Genomic DNA, 18,782 nt, shown 5'->3' on the forward strand with positions numbered 1-18,782 from the left:
AATAAAATTATCTTCTTACTCTTGATAGAACATTTGACAATTGAACACTTAAATTGCTTATGTGCCAGACACATTCAGACACATAGTGATAACATTATAGCAAGATCCAACAATACAAATCATTTCAAATTTAATGGAAAACTCTTTTCAATTAAGAAGATAAAAGAGACTTTAATTTGATTTTTTTTCAGTGTGTTACATAGTAACTTTTGAACATTTCAGGTTTCTGTTGGCTGCCAATCCAGACTACTCCCACATGCCCATTATCTGCCTCTCTTCCACTACCTCTACTGGATAAGCAAGAGGTTACTTCATGCTAATGGAGGTGGAATTTACCCATGATGTTTGTGCAAGAATGAACCTGTTCTATAACCTAAAGTGATGACCAGGTGGTTTCATTATTGAAAAGCAGTACAAGTAATTTCTGCCTCTGTTAGAATGAAACCATCTCCCCCTCAACCTGCAGAAGACGTGGAGTATCATGGATAATGGGATTGTGGGAATGGTCGGGGGAGTATTAAGGCTTTGGCTTCTTGTTGGAAAGACCCAAACTGTGTGGAAACTAAGCGACAATGAAGCAAAGTGAATCAAGAAAAAATATATAAACATTGATGAAACACCATATAGGAAAAAAAGCAACAGAAGTAAAATGAAAATTACAATAAAAAATACTAGAATACATAAAAAGCAGGAAGTAGGAAAGAAAATGAGAGAATCCAGATTTGAATTCAGCCATAACTAATGGGATGAAAGATTGCTGTCTGCTAGCTCAAAGAACCCCACAAGAAATGATTTTGTGCAGCCGTATGCCAGTTTCTAGTGGGTGTTCACACAGCACAAAGCTCTACTTAAATTGACAGATGGGCAATCTCACTCAGGCCACTAAGATGGTTGGTGCTGATCTAGTAAGCCCACGGGGAAGCAGGAAATATTGCAGCTGAGACCTTAGGGAGCAAGAGTATGCCAGGAAGCAGCAGCAGAGGGCCAAGTCAAGAGATAGGAGGGGAAGTGGTGGCAAGAACGGGCAAGGACAGGTGGGTGGAGGCTAGAATGGTCAGATGGTTGCATCTGGGACAGGAGGGGATGGGGGAGGGGCAGTAAAGCCAGGTTTGTGAAAGAGGTGGCACTGAGAAGCCTAGCGCTACATATCACCAGAATTGAAAGTTGAGCCTAATGATAGGTATACGTAACTTACAGCTTAAAATTAACTCCATGATGTAACCGTTCTGTAAGCACAGGAGATGTGCACTATATATCGCACTTTTAATATATTACTAGCAAATCTCCCATTGAGTTGCTCTCAGTGGCTAGAAAATGTGACAGGAGAAGTGCGAAGGGAAACCTGTTACAGGAAGTAAGTGTGAAAATGCATATTGCCGATGATAGATATTTATTTTAGCATTCACAGGTTAAATAAAGGTATTCCTTTGTTAAATTAACAGCCAGATAGGAAGTGTGATTCTTTCCAAGAGAGTACTGATAGTGAGATTTCCTCCATAAACTTGATGACTAATTCTGTGTTGTGACTTAACATTGACCTTTTTTGTACATTTTACTATTTCACTTACTAACACGTAACTTGCTTCATGCTATAATCAACATATTGATGCAAGACAATTTTAGTTTTTGTCACTGCAACTTTTAATAGTAACGAGGATGAACCCTTCTTCTCGCGATGCCCGTGTGAAAAATTTGCCAGAACTGTGGACAGGTTTTCTAGTAATAATTCTCCAAGATTGAATACAGTATTCATCAAACTTGGCTGGTAGATCATGTTCATTATTTTGCAACACAATACTTCCTATTGTGTCCAACCCAAGATAAATCTGTTAACTACTGGGTCAGCAGGCACTGCAGGAAGGAGTTGTCAGGCTTGCGGTGAAAAGCTGGATTTCTTTTGAACGAAACGAAACCTAGTATAGGCAGCAAAGCGGAGCAATAACCTATTAAATCTACTATTTTAAAAGGTGCTGAGTTCTCCTGTAAAACATTCTTCCTCAATATATATGCAGGAACTAGTGCCTTAAATGTTGGTAACTTTTAGCTTGTGTTACTTCAATCTTAACATAAAGTATGAGAGAGAGAGTGGAGATATGGAGAATGAATGATAAACAAATAAAGAAAGGATTTAACTGAGGAGAGCAGTTGAGACGCAGAGAGGTCTGGAAGAATTGGACTTACAGAAGTTCCTTTATAGACTGTTTGGGTGGTCTTATCAGCATTTGAAAACGCTGGTCCTTTTGTGTCACAATTTTCTTTCTGGCAATTACATCTGATGCTCTGTATAAAACAAAAATGGAAATAGTCAAATAAACTTCAATAGACTTGGCAATCACATATATCCAGCACCAGTATCCTGCATGTTCCAGTCACTGGAATAATTTCAATATACTTTGGTGCAATGCTCTCCCATCCAACACCTATCACCTATGTGCTCGCTGATCTACACTGGCTCCCGGTCCCCGCACACCACTATTTTAAAATTCTCATCCTCGTGTTCAAATCCCTCCATGGCCTCGCCCCTCCCTATCTCTACAACCTACTGATAAATGTTTGTTCCTCCAACTCTGGCCTCTTGTCCATCTTCCACTTTCTTCAACCCACCATTGCCAGCCGTGCCTTCAGCCATCTGGACCCTAAGCTCTGGAATTCCCTCTCTTATTCTCTCCACCTCTCTCTCCTCTTTTAAGACCTTCCTTAAAACCCACCTCTTTGACCAAACTTTTGTTCACCTGTCCTAATGTCTCCTTCTTTGGCTCGGTGTCAATTTTTGTCCGATTATGCTCCTGTGAAGCTCCTTGGGACATTTTACTACATTAACAGCGCTATGTTGCTGTTGTAGTTTCTGATGAACAACATTCCTCACTGCAATTTATTAAAGGGTAGATGACTGGGAGGGAGGTTATTTTTATTCATTCATGGGATGTGGGCGTTGCTGGCGAGGCCACCATTTATTGCCCATCCCGTATAAGGTATTCATTTGAACCAGGTAATTTGATAACACCTTGAACATCTTGCTACATCTAACCATGTAACAAGAGTCACTACACTTCAAAATAATTCATTGAGACATTTCTGAGAGACGTTACAAGGCATGATATAAATGCAATACATTCTTACTCCACTCACGAAAACAATATTGGATGATATATTACATATTACTCACAATAACATGCTGTAGTTTTATATATTTATAGTGCGCTTTTTACTACAGAAACCATAGAAAATCCAAACTTTTTTGTTATGATATTTACAGAGTTTATTATATTATCAATCAATAAACCAATAACACAAATGTATAATTTGGCAAATGGTGAGCACTTGTGCAAACTGATTTAATTATAAACTCATTAATGAAGCACTTGATGGAGAGAGATTCATATTCTGGAGATGTCACGCCGTATTGTACATCTTGAGGCAAACCAATTTCTTGTAGTAATGAGTTCCTGTCCTTATCACAATGTCCTTATTCTAATCAGGAACAGATGGAGTGTACATTAGTAAAAGAACACAGACAAATTTGTTCTTTCAGCAGCTGCTGGATGGCTCCATTATAGTGTCCTGGTCAGTGACAGATCCTGCAGCTTCCAGTTAGCTGAGGGAATTTGATAGTAATTAAAGTGAAGGACTGCACTATTTATAATTACTTCTGCCACAAGGATGATGTAAGATATTTTACATTATATAACATTCCCCCCAACAATCAGCAATTGAAGTTACATAACTATAAAATGGCATGACAAAATAAAACAAAAACTATTGAGACACAAAGCAAAGAAATAAAACACATTCTTGCAAACAAGATTACAGACAAATTATTTCAAATGGAACAGCTAGAAATTAATTCCCATCCAGATTAATAACCTTTTGTAGTCTAACATGCTGAATTTGAAAAATATCTGAAGCATGGTGAGGAAAAGCTAATGACGAGGGACGTGGAATCATAGAAATTACAACACAGAAGGTGGCCATTGGCTCTTCGAGTGAAACTATGCATTCCAACTGCATTTCCTGTACCTATAGTACATGCTTCTTTTTCAAATACTTATCAGATTTCCTTTTAAGTCATGTTATAGTTTGTTGTCTTAATAACCACTTGTTGCAAAGCATTCTATTATCTAATAAGCCTTCTGTTCTTAGTGATAAGCCTGAGAATATGCTACCTTGTTAGCAATTTGTCAACTTGTGGAAAGAATCTTTTACTATTCACTCTTTCAAAATCTTTAATAATTTTGAAAATCTCTATTTGATCTCCCTTAACCTGTCCTGCCCCACTGAAAGAAAGTCCCAATTTTTCCAATTCTTTCTCATAACTCTAACCTCTCCTTCCTGGTATCTTTCTAGTCAATGTCCAGTTTTGGTCTCACCCACAATTAGAAATATTTTCTCTATGTCGACCCTATCAAACCCTTTCATTATCTTAAAAACCTCTATCAAGTCATGCCTCAGCCTTCACTTTTCCAGAGAGAAGAGCCCCAGCCTGTTCAGCCTTTCCTGATAAGCATATCCTTAGTTCTGGAATCTTTTTTGCACCTTCTCCAATGCCTCTATATCCTTTTTATAATATGGAGACTAGAACTGTGCACAGTATTCCAAGTGTAGGATTTCTATTTTGGTTTACACACTGGATATTGTGATATTCCAATATTAGCCATTATTTCTAAATTAAGTGCCATTTTCTAACAAGAGAAATTACAATTGAAAGAAAAGACCTAAAAGCTCAGGTGACAATGCAATATGTAAGTGGGAAAGGTTGATGACCATGGGCTAATGCTGCACTTTAAAAGACACTGAAGCAGGATTCCATAGCTCTATTGTGACAAAATGACTGACCAATTTACCTGGGTTCAACAAGAACAAAGATGGTTCGAGGAAAAGACAGTGGCAATCAGTGTGATTTCCACAACACATAAGAGAAAGAAATAATAATAAAACAACTACACTTCACCTTCATCTTTCACACAGCATTAACTTTCAAAGCTACGTACTTTCTTAGTAAGATTTCTTAATTAAGATTTTCGTTGGCTGAGATTTGCTATTGTTCAGCAGACAAGATATTGAAGTTCAGCTGATATATATTTACTGAAGGAAATACTTGCATTTATGTTGTGCCTTATCACAACATTAGAAAGCCTTAAAGTACTTTGCATAATGAATTACTTCATGGAGTGAAGTGACTGTTATGTTGGCAAACTTGACAGCCATTTTGCACCAGCAACATTCCATAAGCTACACGATAAATAACTAGTCCATACTTTCCATATTTGGTTATAAACAAATATAATTCCAAATCATAACTTCTATTTTGAATTCAGGGTGAGCTGCAGAGGGATGGTGCATGACTCCACAAACGGGGGTGTTACAAACTCAAGTCCAACAGTGAGTCCAGCAGGTAATGACATCAATTCACAGCAACCACCAGTTAGTTTACTGGTCAGCTGTTTTCTTTTTATGCTTGTTTATCATTTTTAAATTTTGGATTAGTTCTAAATAAAGTTTGTCATCCATTGAATATAATATTTATTGTATTACATGAATGCTTGACATGTTCTATCTATAGATCGGTAGATAGATCGATGAATTGATTGATAGATAGGTGCCGGTAATACTTGGCTGGTGAAATGACAATGGAAATAATGATTACATCAGCACTGCTAGGGTGTCACAACAATAAAGTGAAATCTCAAAATGTGAACTAATTTTCTTTGAGGAGAGAAATATATATTTTCTTTTAAGCTGAACAAATTACTGCTGGCAGGTCAATATTCCTCTTCTTGTAAGTTTGAGTGAGTAAATAACAAGTGACAGTCACACTGTGCAATCCTTTGTAGAACAGCAGATATCATGCAGTACAAAGCTAATTTACCTGGAGACATGCTGTTTTATATTTATAATAATGTGCTCCTGTAACAGATGAATGATTGCCAATAAACATTTACATTAATAAGAATTGAAGTAAGGACTGCAAAACAACACAACAAACAGAGTCTAACCTTCAATGGAATACAAAGCAATTATGTGTTTGTCCATTTACCAGGCATAAATGAAGCAAATTAACCGGCATCTCACTTGCTGTCACAGACTGGGTTCATTTGCAAGTTGCAGTACCTCTGTGCAAGCACAGGCAGCTATGTTCTGTAGGTGTGTTTCATGTATTTGCTGTATAGCTGCTGTGATGCTTCCAGTTTTGGATAAAGTTCGAGTGCACCGCACAACACCATACACACATACATACCCGGGGTCACGACTTCATGATGTGTCCTGTATGCTGGGGACCTTGTGCGTTTCTGTTGCTGTACTTGAGATGTCACAGCACTAACCTGGTGCTAAGCTATTTATTTGGTGGTTTTCATACAGCAAATCAGATGAGTCAAACTGATTTAGCTCTTCTACGGCACTGGATCATCCTACTATGGGTCAAAATTTGCCAAGAAAATGTAGAAAACACAGGCTTAAATACAATGTGAAACATTTGTATAAAAATTGCAACATTTAAAAAAATTCATTCTTGGGATGTGGCCGTTGCTGGCAAGGGTGGAATTTATTGCCCATCCCAGTTGCCCTTGATAAGGTGGTGGTGGGCCTTCTTTAACCACTGGAGTCCGTGTGGTGAAGGTGCTCCCACAATGCTATAAGATAGGGAGTTCCAGGAATTTGACCCAGAGACAATGAAGAAACGGCAATATATGTCCAAGTCATATATGACCAAAATAACTTCAATTACACAGAAACCTGGCTCTACTATTGGGTACAAGAGAGAGAGCCACACCATGATGGAAGGGGCTATGAGAATGCAGGCAACAGGAACATCTTATTCGGGGAGGGGGAGAGGAACTTAGAGAGATCATGCTTAGAGCTAGGGTAAGATGAAAGAGGAAGAGATAACTTTTGGTGTGCAGGGTGGAGAGAACCAGAAACCCTGTTGAGTGGGCTGGAGGGAAGACACAGAAAGAAACCGTGTTGTGATGAGGCAAAGGACATCCGTGACTCTGCTGCAAGTAAAAGGGGTCGTTGCTGTCAGAACTTACTTGGCTTGCGTTACAAAACAGCATTTCCTCCAACTCACCTTGTGCAACACTACGGGATATCCACTAAGATATTATAAAAAGTAACAGGTTATTATTTTACCTGGATTTGGAGAGGAGGCTCACATGACTCCTATAAACTACTCAAGCTATGTACCTGTAACTTGCAGGCATTTGAGCTCATATTAAAATGCACGCCTGCCGTTCACTCTCAATTGTCTATGATTCTATGTATTATACATGTAACAAAAGCAAGAAACATACATCTGCAATTATCTAAAACATCTTTTTTTAATGCACTGCAGTTAGGAAATGAATCGCTTCTCTAGCTAGTTCCAACTCCCTCCAAGGGGATTATGATGTGGAGATGCCGGTGATGGACTGGGGTTGACAATTGTAAACAATTTTACAACACCAAGTTATAGTCCAGCAATTTTATTTTAAATTCACAAGCTTTCGGAGATTTTCTCCTTCCTCAGGAGGAAGGAGAAAATCTCCGAAAGCTTGTGAATTGTGAAATTTTCTCCTTCCTCAGGAGGAACATTTGCCTGAGGAAGGAGAAAATCTCCGAAAGCTTGTGAATTTAAAATAAAATTGCTGGACTATAACTTGGTGTTGTAAAATTGTTTACAAGGGGATTATGGTAGTGCAATGGTCACGTTACTAGAGTAGTAAGTCAGAGGCCTGGATAAATAATTCAGAGATTGTGAGTTCAAATCCCACCATGACTGTTGGAAAATTTGAATTCAGTTTGGAAATTAAAAGATTGGTATCAATAAAAGCAACCATGAAGCTGTCGGATTGTCGTAAAAATCCAAATGGTTCACTAATGTCCTTTAGGGAAGGAAACCTGCCGTCCTTACTCAGTCTAGCCTATATGTGACTCCAGTCCCACACCAACGTGATTGACTTTAACTGCATTCTATATAGAAACATAGAAAATAGGATCAGGAGTGGGCCATTCGGCCCTTCGAGCCTGCTCCGCCATTCAATATGATTATGGCTCATCCTCTATCTCAATACCATATTCCCGCTCTCTCTCCCCATACCCCTTGATGCCTTCTGTGTCTAGAAATCTATCTAGCTCCTTCTTAAATATATGCAATGACTTGGCCTCCACAGCCTTCTGTGGTAGAGAATTCCACAGGTTAATCACCCTCTGAGTGAAGAAATTTCTCCTCATCTCACTCCTAAATGTCCTACCCCATATCCTGAGACTGTGACCCCTCGTTCTGGAACCCCCAGCCAGGGGAACCGTCCTCCCTGCATCCAGTCTATCTAGCCCTGTCAGAATTTTATATGTTTCAATGGGATCCCCTCTCATTCTTCTAAACTCGAGTGAATACAGGCTGAAGTGACCCAATCTCTCCTCATACGACAGTCCTGCCATCCCAGGAATCAGTCTGGTGAACCTTTGCTGCACTCCCTCTATGGCAAGTATATCCTTTCTTAGGTAAGGAATCTGAAGTGGCCTAGCAAGTCACCCAGTTGTACCAAACCACTACAAAGAATAGCGGTTCAAGAAGGCCCACCACCTACTCAGGGCAACAAACGCCGGCCTTGCCAGTGATGCCCACATCCCGAGAATAAATTTTAAAAAACAGGAGTGATGGATTTGATCTTGAGTCTATCATATTTGTTGTTGTACAAGTTACTGCCTGACAACAGACTCAAGCAGCAGATGGGGACGAACACATAACTGCAGTCTGCCCACATTCAAAACTGCAGAGTGTGGCTGCATTCAAATTATATATTTTAACTATTCATTTATTTTTGGTAATGCTGGCACTTCAACAATAGACTCAATCAGTGAATATCTGCATCAGTTTGATGGATATATGCCTCTGAGGCATTAAACACTCAATACTAAGCAACCCCAATAACTCAGTAAGCTTAACCAGTGAGTAGTTAATATAGTAGTTGGTCTATGACTAAAACAGTCCTACTTTAGTGAGGTATAGGAGGGCAACTGTGGAGTTATACCGCAAAGAAAGAGTCAATGCCTTTAGGTGAGGAGCGGAGATAATCAAGGGGTCAGCTTGGCTCAGTGGTAGCACTCCCACCTGAGTCAGAAGGTCGTGGGTTCAAGTCCTACTCCAGAGACTTGAGCACATAATCCAGGCTGACATTTCAGTGCAGTACTGAGGGAGCGCTGCATTGTTGGAGGTGCCGTCTTTCAGATGAGATGTCCCTTCTACCCTCACAGGTGAACGTAAAAAATTCCATGGCACTATTCGCAGAAGAGCAGAGGAGTTCTCCCGGTGTCCTGGCCAATATTTATCCCTCAAAAAAAAAATCACCAAAACAGATTATCTGGTAATTTTTTTAATTCATTCTCGGGATATGGGCGTAGCTGACAAGGCCGGCATTTATTGCCCATTCCTAGTTGCCCTTGAGAAGGTAGAGGTGATCCGCCTTCTTGAACTGTTGCAGTCCATTTTGTCATTGCTGTTTGTGGGACCTTGCTGTGCACAAATTAGCTCCCACATTTCCCTACATTATGACAGTGACTACTCTACAAACCAACAAAATATTTTTGAAAAGTGTTTTGGGACGTCCTGATGTCCTGAAAGGCGCGATAAATGAAAGTTCTTTCTTTCTAATTGGCAAAGGAAACAATAGCCATTGAAAAAAATAATACAAACCCTTAATAGTGGATAATTGTTGCTGTGTGTTCAGCTGATAAAATCAGTTAATAACTGACAGCTTGGCTTTGGCACCTGGGAATGAGAAGAGTGCCAATCCCCAGGGTTACTATGGGAAATCGCCCACTAACCATCAGCTGAGAATATGTTAGGGCATCCCCCCTGACCTGAAATGCCAGGTCTCCCCAGAGCACACAGTGCAGTACTCTTAACAGTGATTTATCCTAACAGGTGGATGATGATAATAAATTTTATTCACAGACATTCTACTGAAGGAGAGAGAAGAACTTCCCCTTCAATTCTATGGAAAAGGAGTTGGTTTGAACCTTCGCATCTCTAATCAGTTAGCAGCTGAATTTCTAGAATGCTCTTGGAAAATGTTACCATCGTATAGAAAATTTGTTTGAAAGGCTGACTGAGCTCATTAGCCTTTCTTCCAACAGTCCCCAGGCAACAGCCAACTTTTAAAAATTATTTGGCAGAGAGGCAACACATCCAATGGTAGCTGGAATTAGAAAGGATTAAAGCCGTCCTCCAGTAATTGCAAATGTGATCTGGCACTCAGTTCCAGCATTAATTGTTGGAGTTGGCTTTGAACTTGCAATCTGGTTTAATAAAGTTGTTTTGAAAAGGGATTGGATGCCAGGAATGTGTTGGAGATGCTGCCAGTCTCACAGGACACCAAAGGAAGTCTAGAGTCTCATTTCAATTAGAAAGCAGAGTTCATCAAAGTAAAAGCAAGCTGCCTTACCATAGGAGGCAGAAGCACCTGGGTCTCCACTTCAGGGAATATATCTATAAAAGCGAATGGAAGTTGATCTCTGCACCATCGGATTTATCCTGTTAACTGAATGTTAGCTGTAAATTCCTATGGAAGGATACTTTTTGCTCATATTAAATACATCAGACTTAGTCTATCCTGAACACCCCTCAGTGGCTAACTTTTGCAAACACAATTTAGCATGAAAGCAAGTCTCTGAGCAGTGCAAGAAATGCTGCTTATCACTTCCTATTGTTCTCCCTCATTTGTTTACTCATCTTTTTAAATCAAACTTTACACATAGAAGAAAAAATATCTCTACATGACTTGACTTGAAAGATTGTTAAATAAAGCTCAGAACTTTTTCTGTGCTACGAGACCAAGATTACTAATACATATCCACACACGTAAACATGGCAGCTGACACACTTGGGTACATTTACCTTAAAAAAAACATCAACAAGTCTATGGTTTTGCCAGTGAAAAAATTAAGGACATGCTAATTACATAGAAATTATAACCCGGAAACAGACCTTTCCACCCAGCTGTCCATGTTGGTGTTTATCCTCAACACAAGCAGTATCCCAATCCCATGTGCCCAACTGCTCCCCTATCCCTTTATCCCTCATTCTTTCAACCACCTTTCTAATCTATTCTTAAATGTTGACACGGTCTCTGCTTCAATCACTAACTCTGGTAATGCATTTCACAGCCTCACAACCCTCTGTGTTAAAAGAAAAATTTCTCCTGCTCTCTGTCCTAAATCTCTTACATTTAATCTTACAGCTATGTCCCTTCGTTGTAAAAACAAAAAACAAAGAAAGACTTGCAATTATAAAGCACCTTTCACGACCTCAGGATGTCCCAAAGCGTTTTACAGCCAAGGAAGTACTTTTGAAGTGTAGTCACTGTTGTAATGTAGAAAATGCGGCAGCCAATTGGCCCACAAACAGCAATGAAATAAATGACCAGACCGTCTGATTTTAGTTGTTGTTTGAAGGATAAATGTTTGCCAGGACTTGCTTTCAGGACACCGGGAGAATGCCCCTGCATTTTTTCAAATAGAGCTGTGGGATCTTTTACGTCCACCTGAGAGGGCAGATGGTTGTGGTCAAACCAGAGCTCTGCACAGTTGTAACATAACTTCCATGCTTTTGTATTCCTGCCCCTTTGAGATAAATTGATTAAAATGTTTTAATTCTAACCTACAGTTTAACATCATCCGAAAGAAGGCACCTCCAAATGTGCAGCACTCCCTCAGGTTATGTGCTCAAGTCTCTGGAGTGGGGCTTGAACCCACAACCTTCTGACTTAGAGTGCTACAAATGAGCCAAGGCTGACCCTTCAAACACTGGAAACAGTCTGTTTCTAGATATCCTGTCCGATCCAGTCATAATTTTGAACAACTCTATCAAATGACCTTTATCGACCTGAGGTGTGTCTCTCGGACAGCTGTTTGTAATTAGATTGTTACATATTCTAACTGTCAACATAACAGGTGATAATCAGATGATAATTGGAGGCTGCCTCAAATTTAAAAAACAAACTCAAATTATGATGAGGAAAGATACTCTGTCTCTTGGCTTAATGCACTTTCTTAAGTTTATAGAACATAAAACAAAAGCTAAAACACGTGTAATCAGTACTATAGTTTTTTATCTTCTAACACTTTAAAAAAAATCCCTCTTAGCTATAGAGATCAAATTATTCTTGAATGCTGGAGTTGAATGAGATATTTCTCCACTGCTTTATTAATTCAGAGCTTACAATGATCTTTTACAAGTCTCCAACTTATCTAGGTTAATTTACAATGGTTTGATTTTTCTGTATCATATTACTAGTAGTGTTAAACACCTGCCGCAGAATCAATGTCTCAAAAAGATTATATCTTCCCCAAAGGCAATTCTATTTTAATGATAGCAGCTGGAAAGTTCTAAATATTGACAGATTTTCATATTTAATATCTTTGAAGTTCATGCTATGTCGGTAGCCAAATGATAAAATTCGACATATTTGTCACATTGCTATCACAACGGGTTCAAATGATAAAGCTGCAAATTTCCTTAACGGCTTCAGGTGCAGAACTCTGCACATGTCCAAGGGTTGATTTAACGTGCGGCTAAATTAAAAAAAAATAAAATGTGATTAGGTGCAAAATAGGGTAAAAATCTCAGCACAACACCTTCGATCCCAATCGCAATACTGCCAGTTCCATAGAATCAGAGAAGTTACATCGTGGAAACAGGCCCTTCGGCCCAACATGTCCATGTCGCCCAGTTTATACCACCAAGCTAGTCCCAATTGCCTGCACTTGGCCCATATCCCTCTATACCCATCTTACCCATGTAACTGTCCAAATGCTTTTTAAAAGACAAAATTGTACCCGCCTCTACTACTGCCTCTGGCAGCTCGTTCCAGACACTCACCACCCTTTGAGTGAAAAAATTGCCCCTCTGGACCCTTTTGTATCTCTCCCCTCTCACCTTAAATCTATGCCCCCTCGTTATAGACTCCCCTACCTTTGGGAAAAGATTTTGACTATCTACCTTATCTATGCCCCTCATTATTTTATAGACTTCTGTAAGATCACCCCTTAACCTCCTACTCTCCAGGGAAAAAAGTCCCAGTCTGTCTAACCTCTCCCTATAAGTCAAACCATCAAGTCCCGGTTGCATCCTCGTAAATCTTTTCTGCACTCTTTCTAGTTTAATAATATCCTTTCTATAATAGGGTGACCAGAACTGTACACAGTACTCCAAGTGTGGCCTCACCAATATGCCCTGTACAACTTCAACAAGACATCCCAACTCCTGCATTCAATGTTCTGACCAATGAAACCAAGCATGCCGAATGCCTTCTTCACCACCCTATCCACCTGTGACTCCACTTTCAAGGAGCTATGAACCTGTACTCCTAGATCGCTTTGTTCTATAACTCTCCCCAACGCCCTACCATTAACGGAGTAGGTCCTGGCCCGATTTGATCTACCAAAATGCATCACCTCACATTTATCTAAATTAAACTCCATCTGCCATTCATCGGCCCACTGGCCCAATTTATCAAGATCCCGTTGCAATCCTAGATAACCTTCTTCACTGTCCACAATGCCACCAATCTTGGTGTCATCTGCAAACTTACTAACCATGCCTCCTAAATTCTCATCCAGATCATTAATATAAATAACAAATAACAGCGGACCCAGCACCGATCCCTGAGGCACACCGCTGGACACAGGCATCCAGTTTGAAAAACAACCCTCTACAACCACCCTCTGTCTTCTGTCGTCAAGCCAATTTTGTATCCAATTGGCTACCTCACCTTGGATCCCATGAGATTTAACCTTATGTAACAACCTACCATGCGGTACCTTGTCAAAGGCTTTGCTGAAGTCCATGTAGACCACGTCTACTGCACAGCCCTCATCTATCTTCTTGGTTACCCCTCCATCACAGGTGGTGAAATCAGAGTCCCGGGTTGTCTTTTCTACCAACTGGATTGCCTCTTTTGGGCAAGTATGAATTGTGGGATGGATTTTACTTAGACTTGGGTGAGATCGAGTTCTAGGACCATGTCTTAACAAAGCTTTGTTTACGTCAGGTCAGTAGACATATGATACTGAACAATTCCATCTCTCAGTAAGAAACCAGGATTTGTAACATCTCTTGATTGTTTCCTTATGTCTAAGAGGTAAGCCCTCATTTGCAACTGTGTAACTAGTGATTTAGAGCATTTATCAACAATGCTAATTAAGTACTAGGGTTCATCTTGAAGGCATCTGATTTCAAGTCAGGTGATTTTAATCCATTGATAAAGTGAAATTTGAAGTACTGTGTCCAAAAAAGGAAATGGCGGAAACGAGTAGACGATGAAGGGGTAGCACAGTCAGGCAAGCCCAATTCTAAGACTGCAAGTAGACTAAAGCAAAGGCCAAAAAAAGATCCCAGTTCCAACTAATTTGTTCCCATAAATGTCCATTCTAGGAGTTTAAGTATCCAAGAATTAAGGACAGTTATCAGAAAGTACATTCCTATGATCCTGCGGTGTGAATGAAGATGACTCTCCAATAGCAGTTTCACCCCTGCCTTTGGGCAATAACTTTACCCCTCAACCCACACTCTCAATACAACTACCTCTCATTCACACTAATTTCCATTAAATTGGCAACTCACTCAGAGTTGGAAATTGAAAATATTATATTGGTGCATTAAGTGCATAACATTGAACTTTATCTACATAACTCTAGTAGATAACTCTAGCAATTCTAAAAGTAACTGTGTGCAAGACCGTTTGGTGTTTAATATGGAAAGGCATGTATTATCTAACCTGATGTGGGAATGCTTGATGTTGACACTGGGGGCCCGATTTTACCAGGGGTGCGGGTTCCCGGCGGATGGGCAAGCGGGCGCGTTGGTAACACGCCCGGTGAAATTAGTGGGTTTCCCGCGCGATCGCAGCAGGCAACCCACTAATTGGATCCACTTACCTGCTCCTCCGGGTTCCCCGCTGCTGATCTGTGCGTCGGGCGGGCTGCGCATGCGCAGTAAGATCTGTCAGCTGGAGGCGCTCTATTTAAAGGGGCAGTCCTCCACTGACAGATGATGCAACCAATAGCAAAGATGACTGCATGGAGCAGCCCAGGGGGAAGGCTGCTCCCAGTTTAATGATGCCTCACCCCAGGTATCAATACATGGGGTGAGGAGGAGGGGGAGGACAGAGATCTTCCACCCGGCGGGCGGGAGGAAGCGGCCCGCCTCCGCCACCAGGAAGGCCTGGCTCGAGGTGGCAGAGGGGGTCTCCTGCGCCACCAACATATCGCCCACCTGCACACAGTGCAGGAGGCGGCCCAATGACCTCAGTAGGTCAGCCACAGTGAGTACACGTAGTCTTTCCCCTACACTCAGTCTGCCACATCACTGCCCCAACCCCACATCTCCTTCGGCACTGCCAACACTACTCTGTCACATCACCCCTCATAACCACTCAAACCCCATCCTCATCTTACCTGCACCTACTCACCTCGCCAGTACTCACCCCGCCACTACCACGCAACCCAATCCTCATACAATCTCATGGCTCTATCCCATACTCACCCTCTCGTGCATCTCTCTCGCGGCCAGCCTCACTCAACCTGCCACCACCTGTGCTGCAGCCACAGGTCATGCATCACATATGTGCAGTAGGCAGCGTAAGGCAAATGTGTCGTGAGCATGAAGGGGATGCACAAGGGTGTTTGAGGGTTTGTCATGGTTGTTACTTATATTGAATTTCAGAACAACTCACATCACACATTATATTGGCACCACTACTGCCATGTCTTCGTCAATCCTGTCCGGTTTGTGCAATAATGCCTGCTCCTGGGTATCACTATGAGGACCCACCACTGATGCCACCCATTGTGTCACTGCACAGTGGGTGTAGGTGTATTTGCAGGGCTCTTCTGCGCAGACGACTGAGAGACATCGGCGATGTCCCCGGTTGCACCCTGGAAGGCTGTGGAGGAGAAGTTCGGGAGGGCAGTGGTGACTTTGACAGCGACAGGTAGGAAGATGGTGCACGGGCCAGCCAGGAGCAGTTCGGCATGAAAGAGGCTGCAGATGTCCACGGCTACATGTCGATTGACTCTGAGCCTCCGTGTGCACTGCTGCTCAGAGAGGTCCAGGAGGCTGAGCCTCGGTCTGTGGAACCTGTGGCGAGGGTAGTGCCCTCTGCGACGCATCTCTCTCTGCGGTAGCCCTCCCTCCTGCTGTACAGGTGGATGTGTCACAGCACTCTGTTGTGGAGCTCCACGTGTCAGAGGTGGATGGCGTGGATAGCAAGGCTGGTGAGGCTGGTGATGCTGTTCGCCCTCCGAGGAGGTCATGACTGCAGCTACGGCGGCCCCCATCCGCAAGATGTACATCTGAGGGGGTCCGCAAGGTAGGTACATGTCTCCGGACCCCGGGGTAAGTGTGCAGGTTGGTGACTTTGACCGTCAGGAGGAGGGTGGTGGAGGCCAAACTTTGTCCCAAGTGACAGAGCGGCCTCCTGCAATGGGTGAGGGTCTCCCCCCCCACCTGTCAAATGGACCTTTGCAGCTGCCACAGGCTGACAGCTGCAACACGTCCATTCGATCTGGGAGTGTTTCCCCCAGTGTGGGAAACAGTCCCATGTTGATCCAAAATCTCACACAGTCCCTTAATCAGGTCAGTTAATGACCTGAAATAGCTAAATAAATACTCTCAAGTGGCATCCCACTGGCTTTAATTGCCTGCGGGATTCCCACCAGCGGGGGCTGCGCGCGCACGCCGGCGCGTCAGCGGGGAACCCGGAAGTGGGCGGGATCGAGGCGGGATCCGTTCGGGATCCTGGATTTTCCGATTTTCGAGGCCCCCCCCGCCGAGAACGCACCCGATAGCGGGTGCCAAAATCGGGCCCTGGGTGTCCGAAAACAGAAAATGTCCCTTTGCCTGAACAAAATCAATTACTGTGATGAGCACACCATTTTTTAAAAAATATGAAATGATTTTATTGACCAACATGGATATTGCAGAACTGTCAATATGGTGGGGAGGTGGGATCCAGCAAAAAGGAAAAGAACCACCCATGGGAGTTGCTCTTCAATTACAGCAAAGGAAGGGAAAGCCGTGTGGGTAATGCCCTGCTCTCAAAAATATCTAGAAGGGGTAGTGCCCCGTGATTCTCCCTGCTCGTGTCCCGGGTTACTCTTAGTGGTATGCAAAATCTGTGAAATTAAATAAAAACTGACATCTCAACTTATCCATCGTTCTGCTCCTTATTCCAGCAAAGAAATGATACAATTGAACTCATTAGAGTCACAGAAGTCATACACTGTATCTTACTCTACTCAACCATTCTCTGATACTTTACTGAGCTCTCACTCCTTATCCCTATGCAAGGACAACACAATAATGTAGCACCCGATTTCTGCTCTAGCAACAAAGTATCTTCAGACACAAAGAGTTGAATGATCTCCTTTTGTGCTGTAAACTTCTATGGTTCTAAGACTGCATTTATGCTACTTGAGTGCAGTCACGGTAAATGCACAGGTCTGTTGTTGGCTCCACTTGGAAATATAAAGAACCTGATCTTAGCTGTTTTGGCTTTAGAAGAGACCAAATTTTTTTTAATGGTCTCATGAACTGCCACTGGGTTCATCAGCTCTGCTTCTCGCCGATAAAATGAGCAATCAGTACAGTGCAGCTGATTTCAATGGCACCATGACATCAGTAATGTGAAAGTTGCCCAATAAAAATGCGTGAAACTGGATTTTATTATAGTAATAAGGGAAAAGCGCCTCAAGTTTACACACATTCACCATGGTTTGGAGTACTGTGGTCTAGCATTTCACAATTATTGTCAATAAAACAAGGGAATTTGTTTCCAATGTAGGGAAAGGTCAGCTCGGTTCAGTCACGGCTCTGGGATAATCCTCTGTCTACTTGAGATTCTTATTATTTACTTGCTGTTTTGTCACATTGATACAGCACAATGGTCACAAGACTCAACAACCAAAGAGCAAATCCTATTTGCAATAAAGGATATCAGATCATCAGTGAGGAATATGGTGGGGAGGTGGGATCGATCTACCAAAAAGGAATGAACTTAACGTGTCTAAGCAATTAATAATCAGTTTAAATGTGCTGCTACTCTCAATTTCTAAAACCAATTTCAATAGCTGCTGAGCCATACTTACTAAAATAACTGACAGGAGAGAGGAATGACACAATGTGTCTTTTCAGAGCCAATATTTTTCTGATACAATCTTTTAATTGAATGCGTAGCAGTGAAATATTTCACTTAATACGGAAATAAACATTGGTTGAATCGGACAGCACTGTTGCTGGCAGCATTATTTAACCTGATCTGACTTTACAAGCCTGCAGGTGGAGAGAAAGTGGTCGCAATCCCACCCTTCCAGTTGCTGCTGAACTGTACTAGAGCCAGACAAGAAAATGTGGAGCAAAAAATAAAGGATATAAAGAATTCTGAGCATATGCCACCTTCAAATTAATTTTTAAACTTTTGTGCACATTTCTTGATGAGCTTCCTGTCTTGCTTAGAAATAGAAATGCTTCCTGCTAACACACAAAACTTCCATATAATTTGTATGTGGGCAAAACACAATTTTGTTTTTATGTGTAAAGCTCAAACTTGCTGATAGGCAGCTGAGGGATGGAAGCCGGGAAACATCTGCTCGTGAGTCAACTGCTGGGCCATTCAGGAGCACATTAACCTTTTAAGCTTTCAATTTAGAAAAGATATGGGAACATACAATTCATCACCAATGAAGCAGCAAATGATTTTATTCAAAAATACAGCCCCTAGTTTAATATGTTCTGTGCTGCAGACAAG

The 18,782-nt window shown here is 41.6% G+C and overlaps 1 protein-coding gene across 2 annotated transcripts in view; it reads right to left on the reverse strand.

The window, feature by feature from the left end:
* Positions 1 to 18,782, reverse strand: part of LOC137303998 (serine-rich coiled-coil domain-containing protein 2-like) — a 531,854-nt gene that overhangs the window by 66,267 nt on the left and 446,805 nt on the right. For both annotated transcript variants that reach the window (XM_067972386.1, XM_067972387.1), the window contains exon 10: positions 2,182 to 2,280. In XM_067972386.1, coding sequence (XP_067828487.1) covers positions 2,182 to 2,280 — 99 coding nt within the window. The remainder of the gene's footprint in view (positions 1 to 2,181; positions 2,281 to 18,782) is intronic.

This window comes from Heptranchias perlo, chromosome 36, assembly GCF_035084215.1.
Source record: "Heptranchias perlo isolate sHepPer1 chromosome 36, sHepPer1.hap1, whole genome shotgun sequence".
NCBI classification, from domain to species: domain Eukaryota; kingdom Metazoa; phylum Chordata; class Chondrichthyes; order Hexanchiformes; family Hexanchidae; genus Heptranchias; species Heptranchias perlo.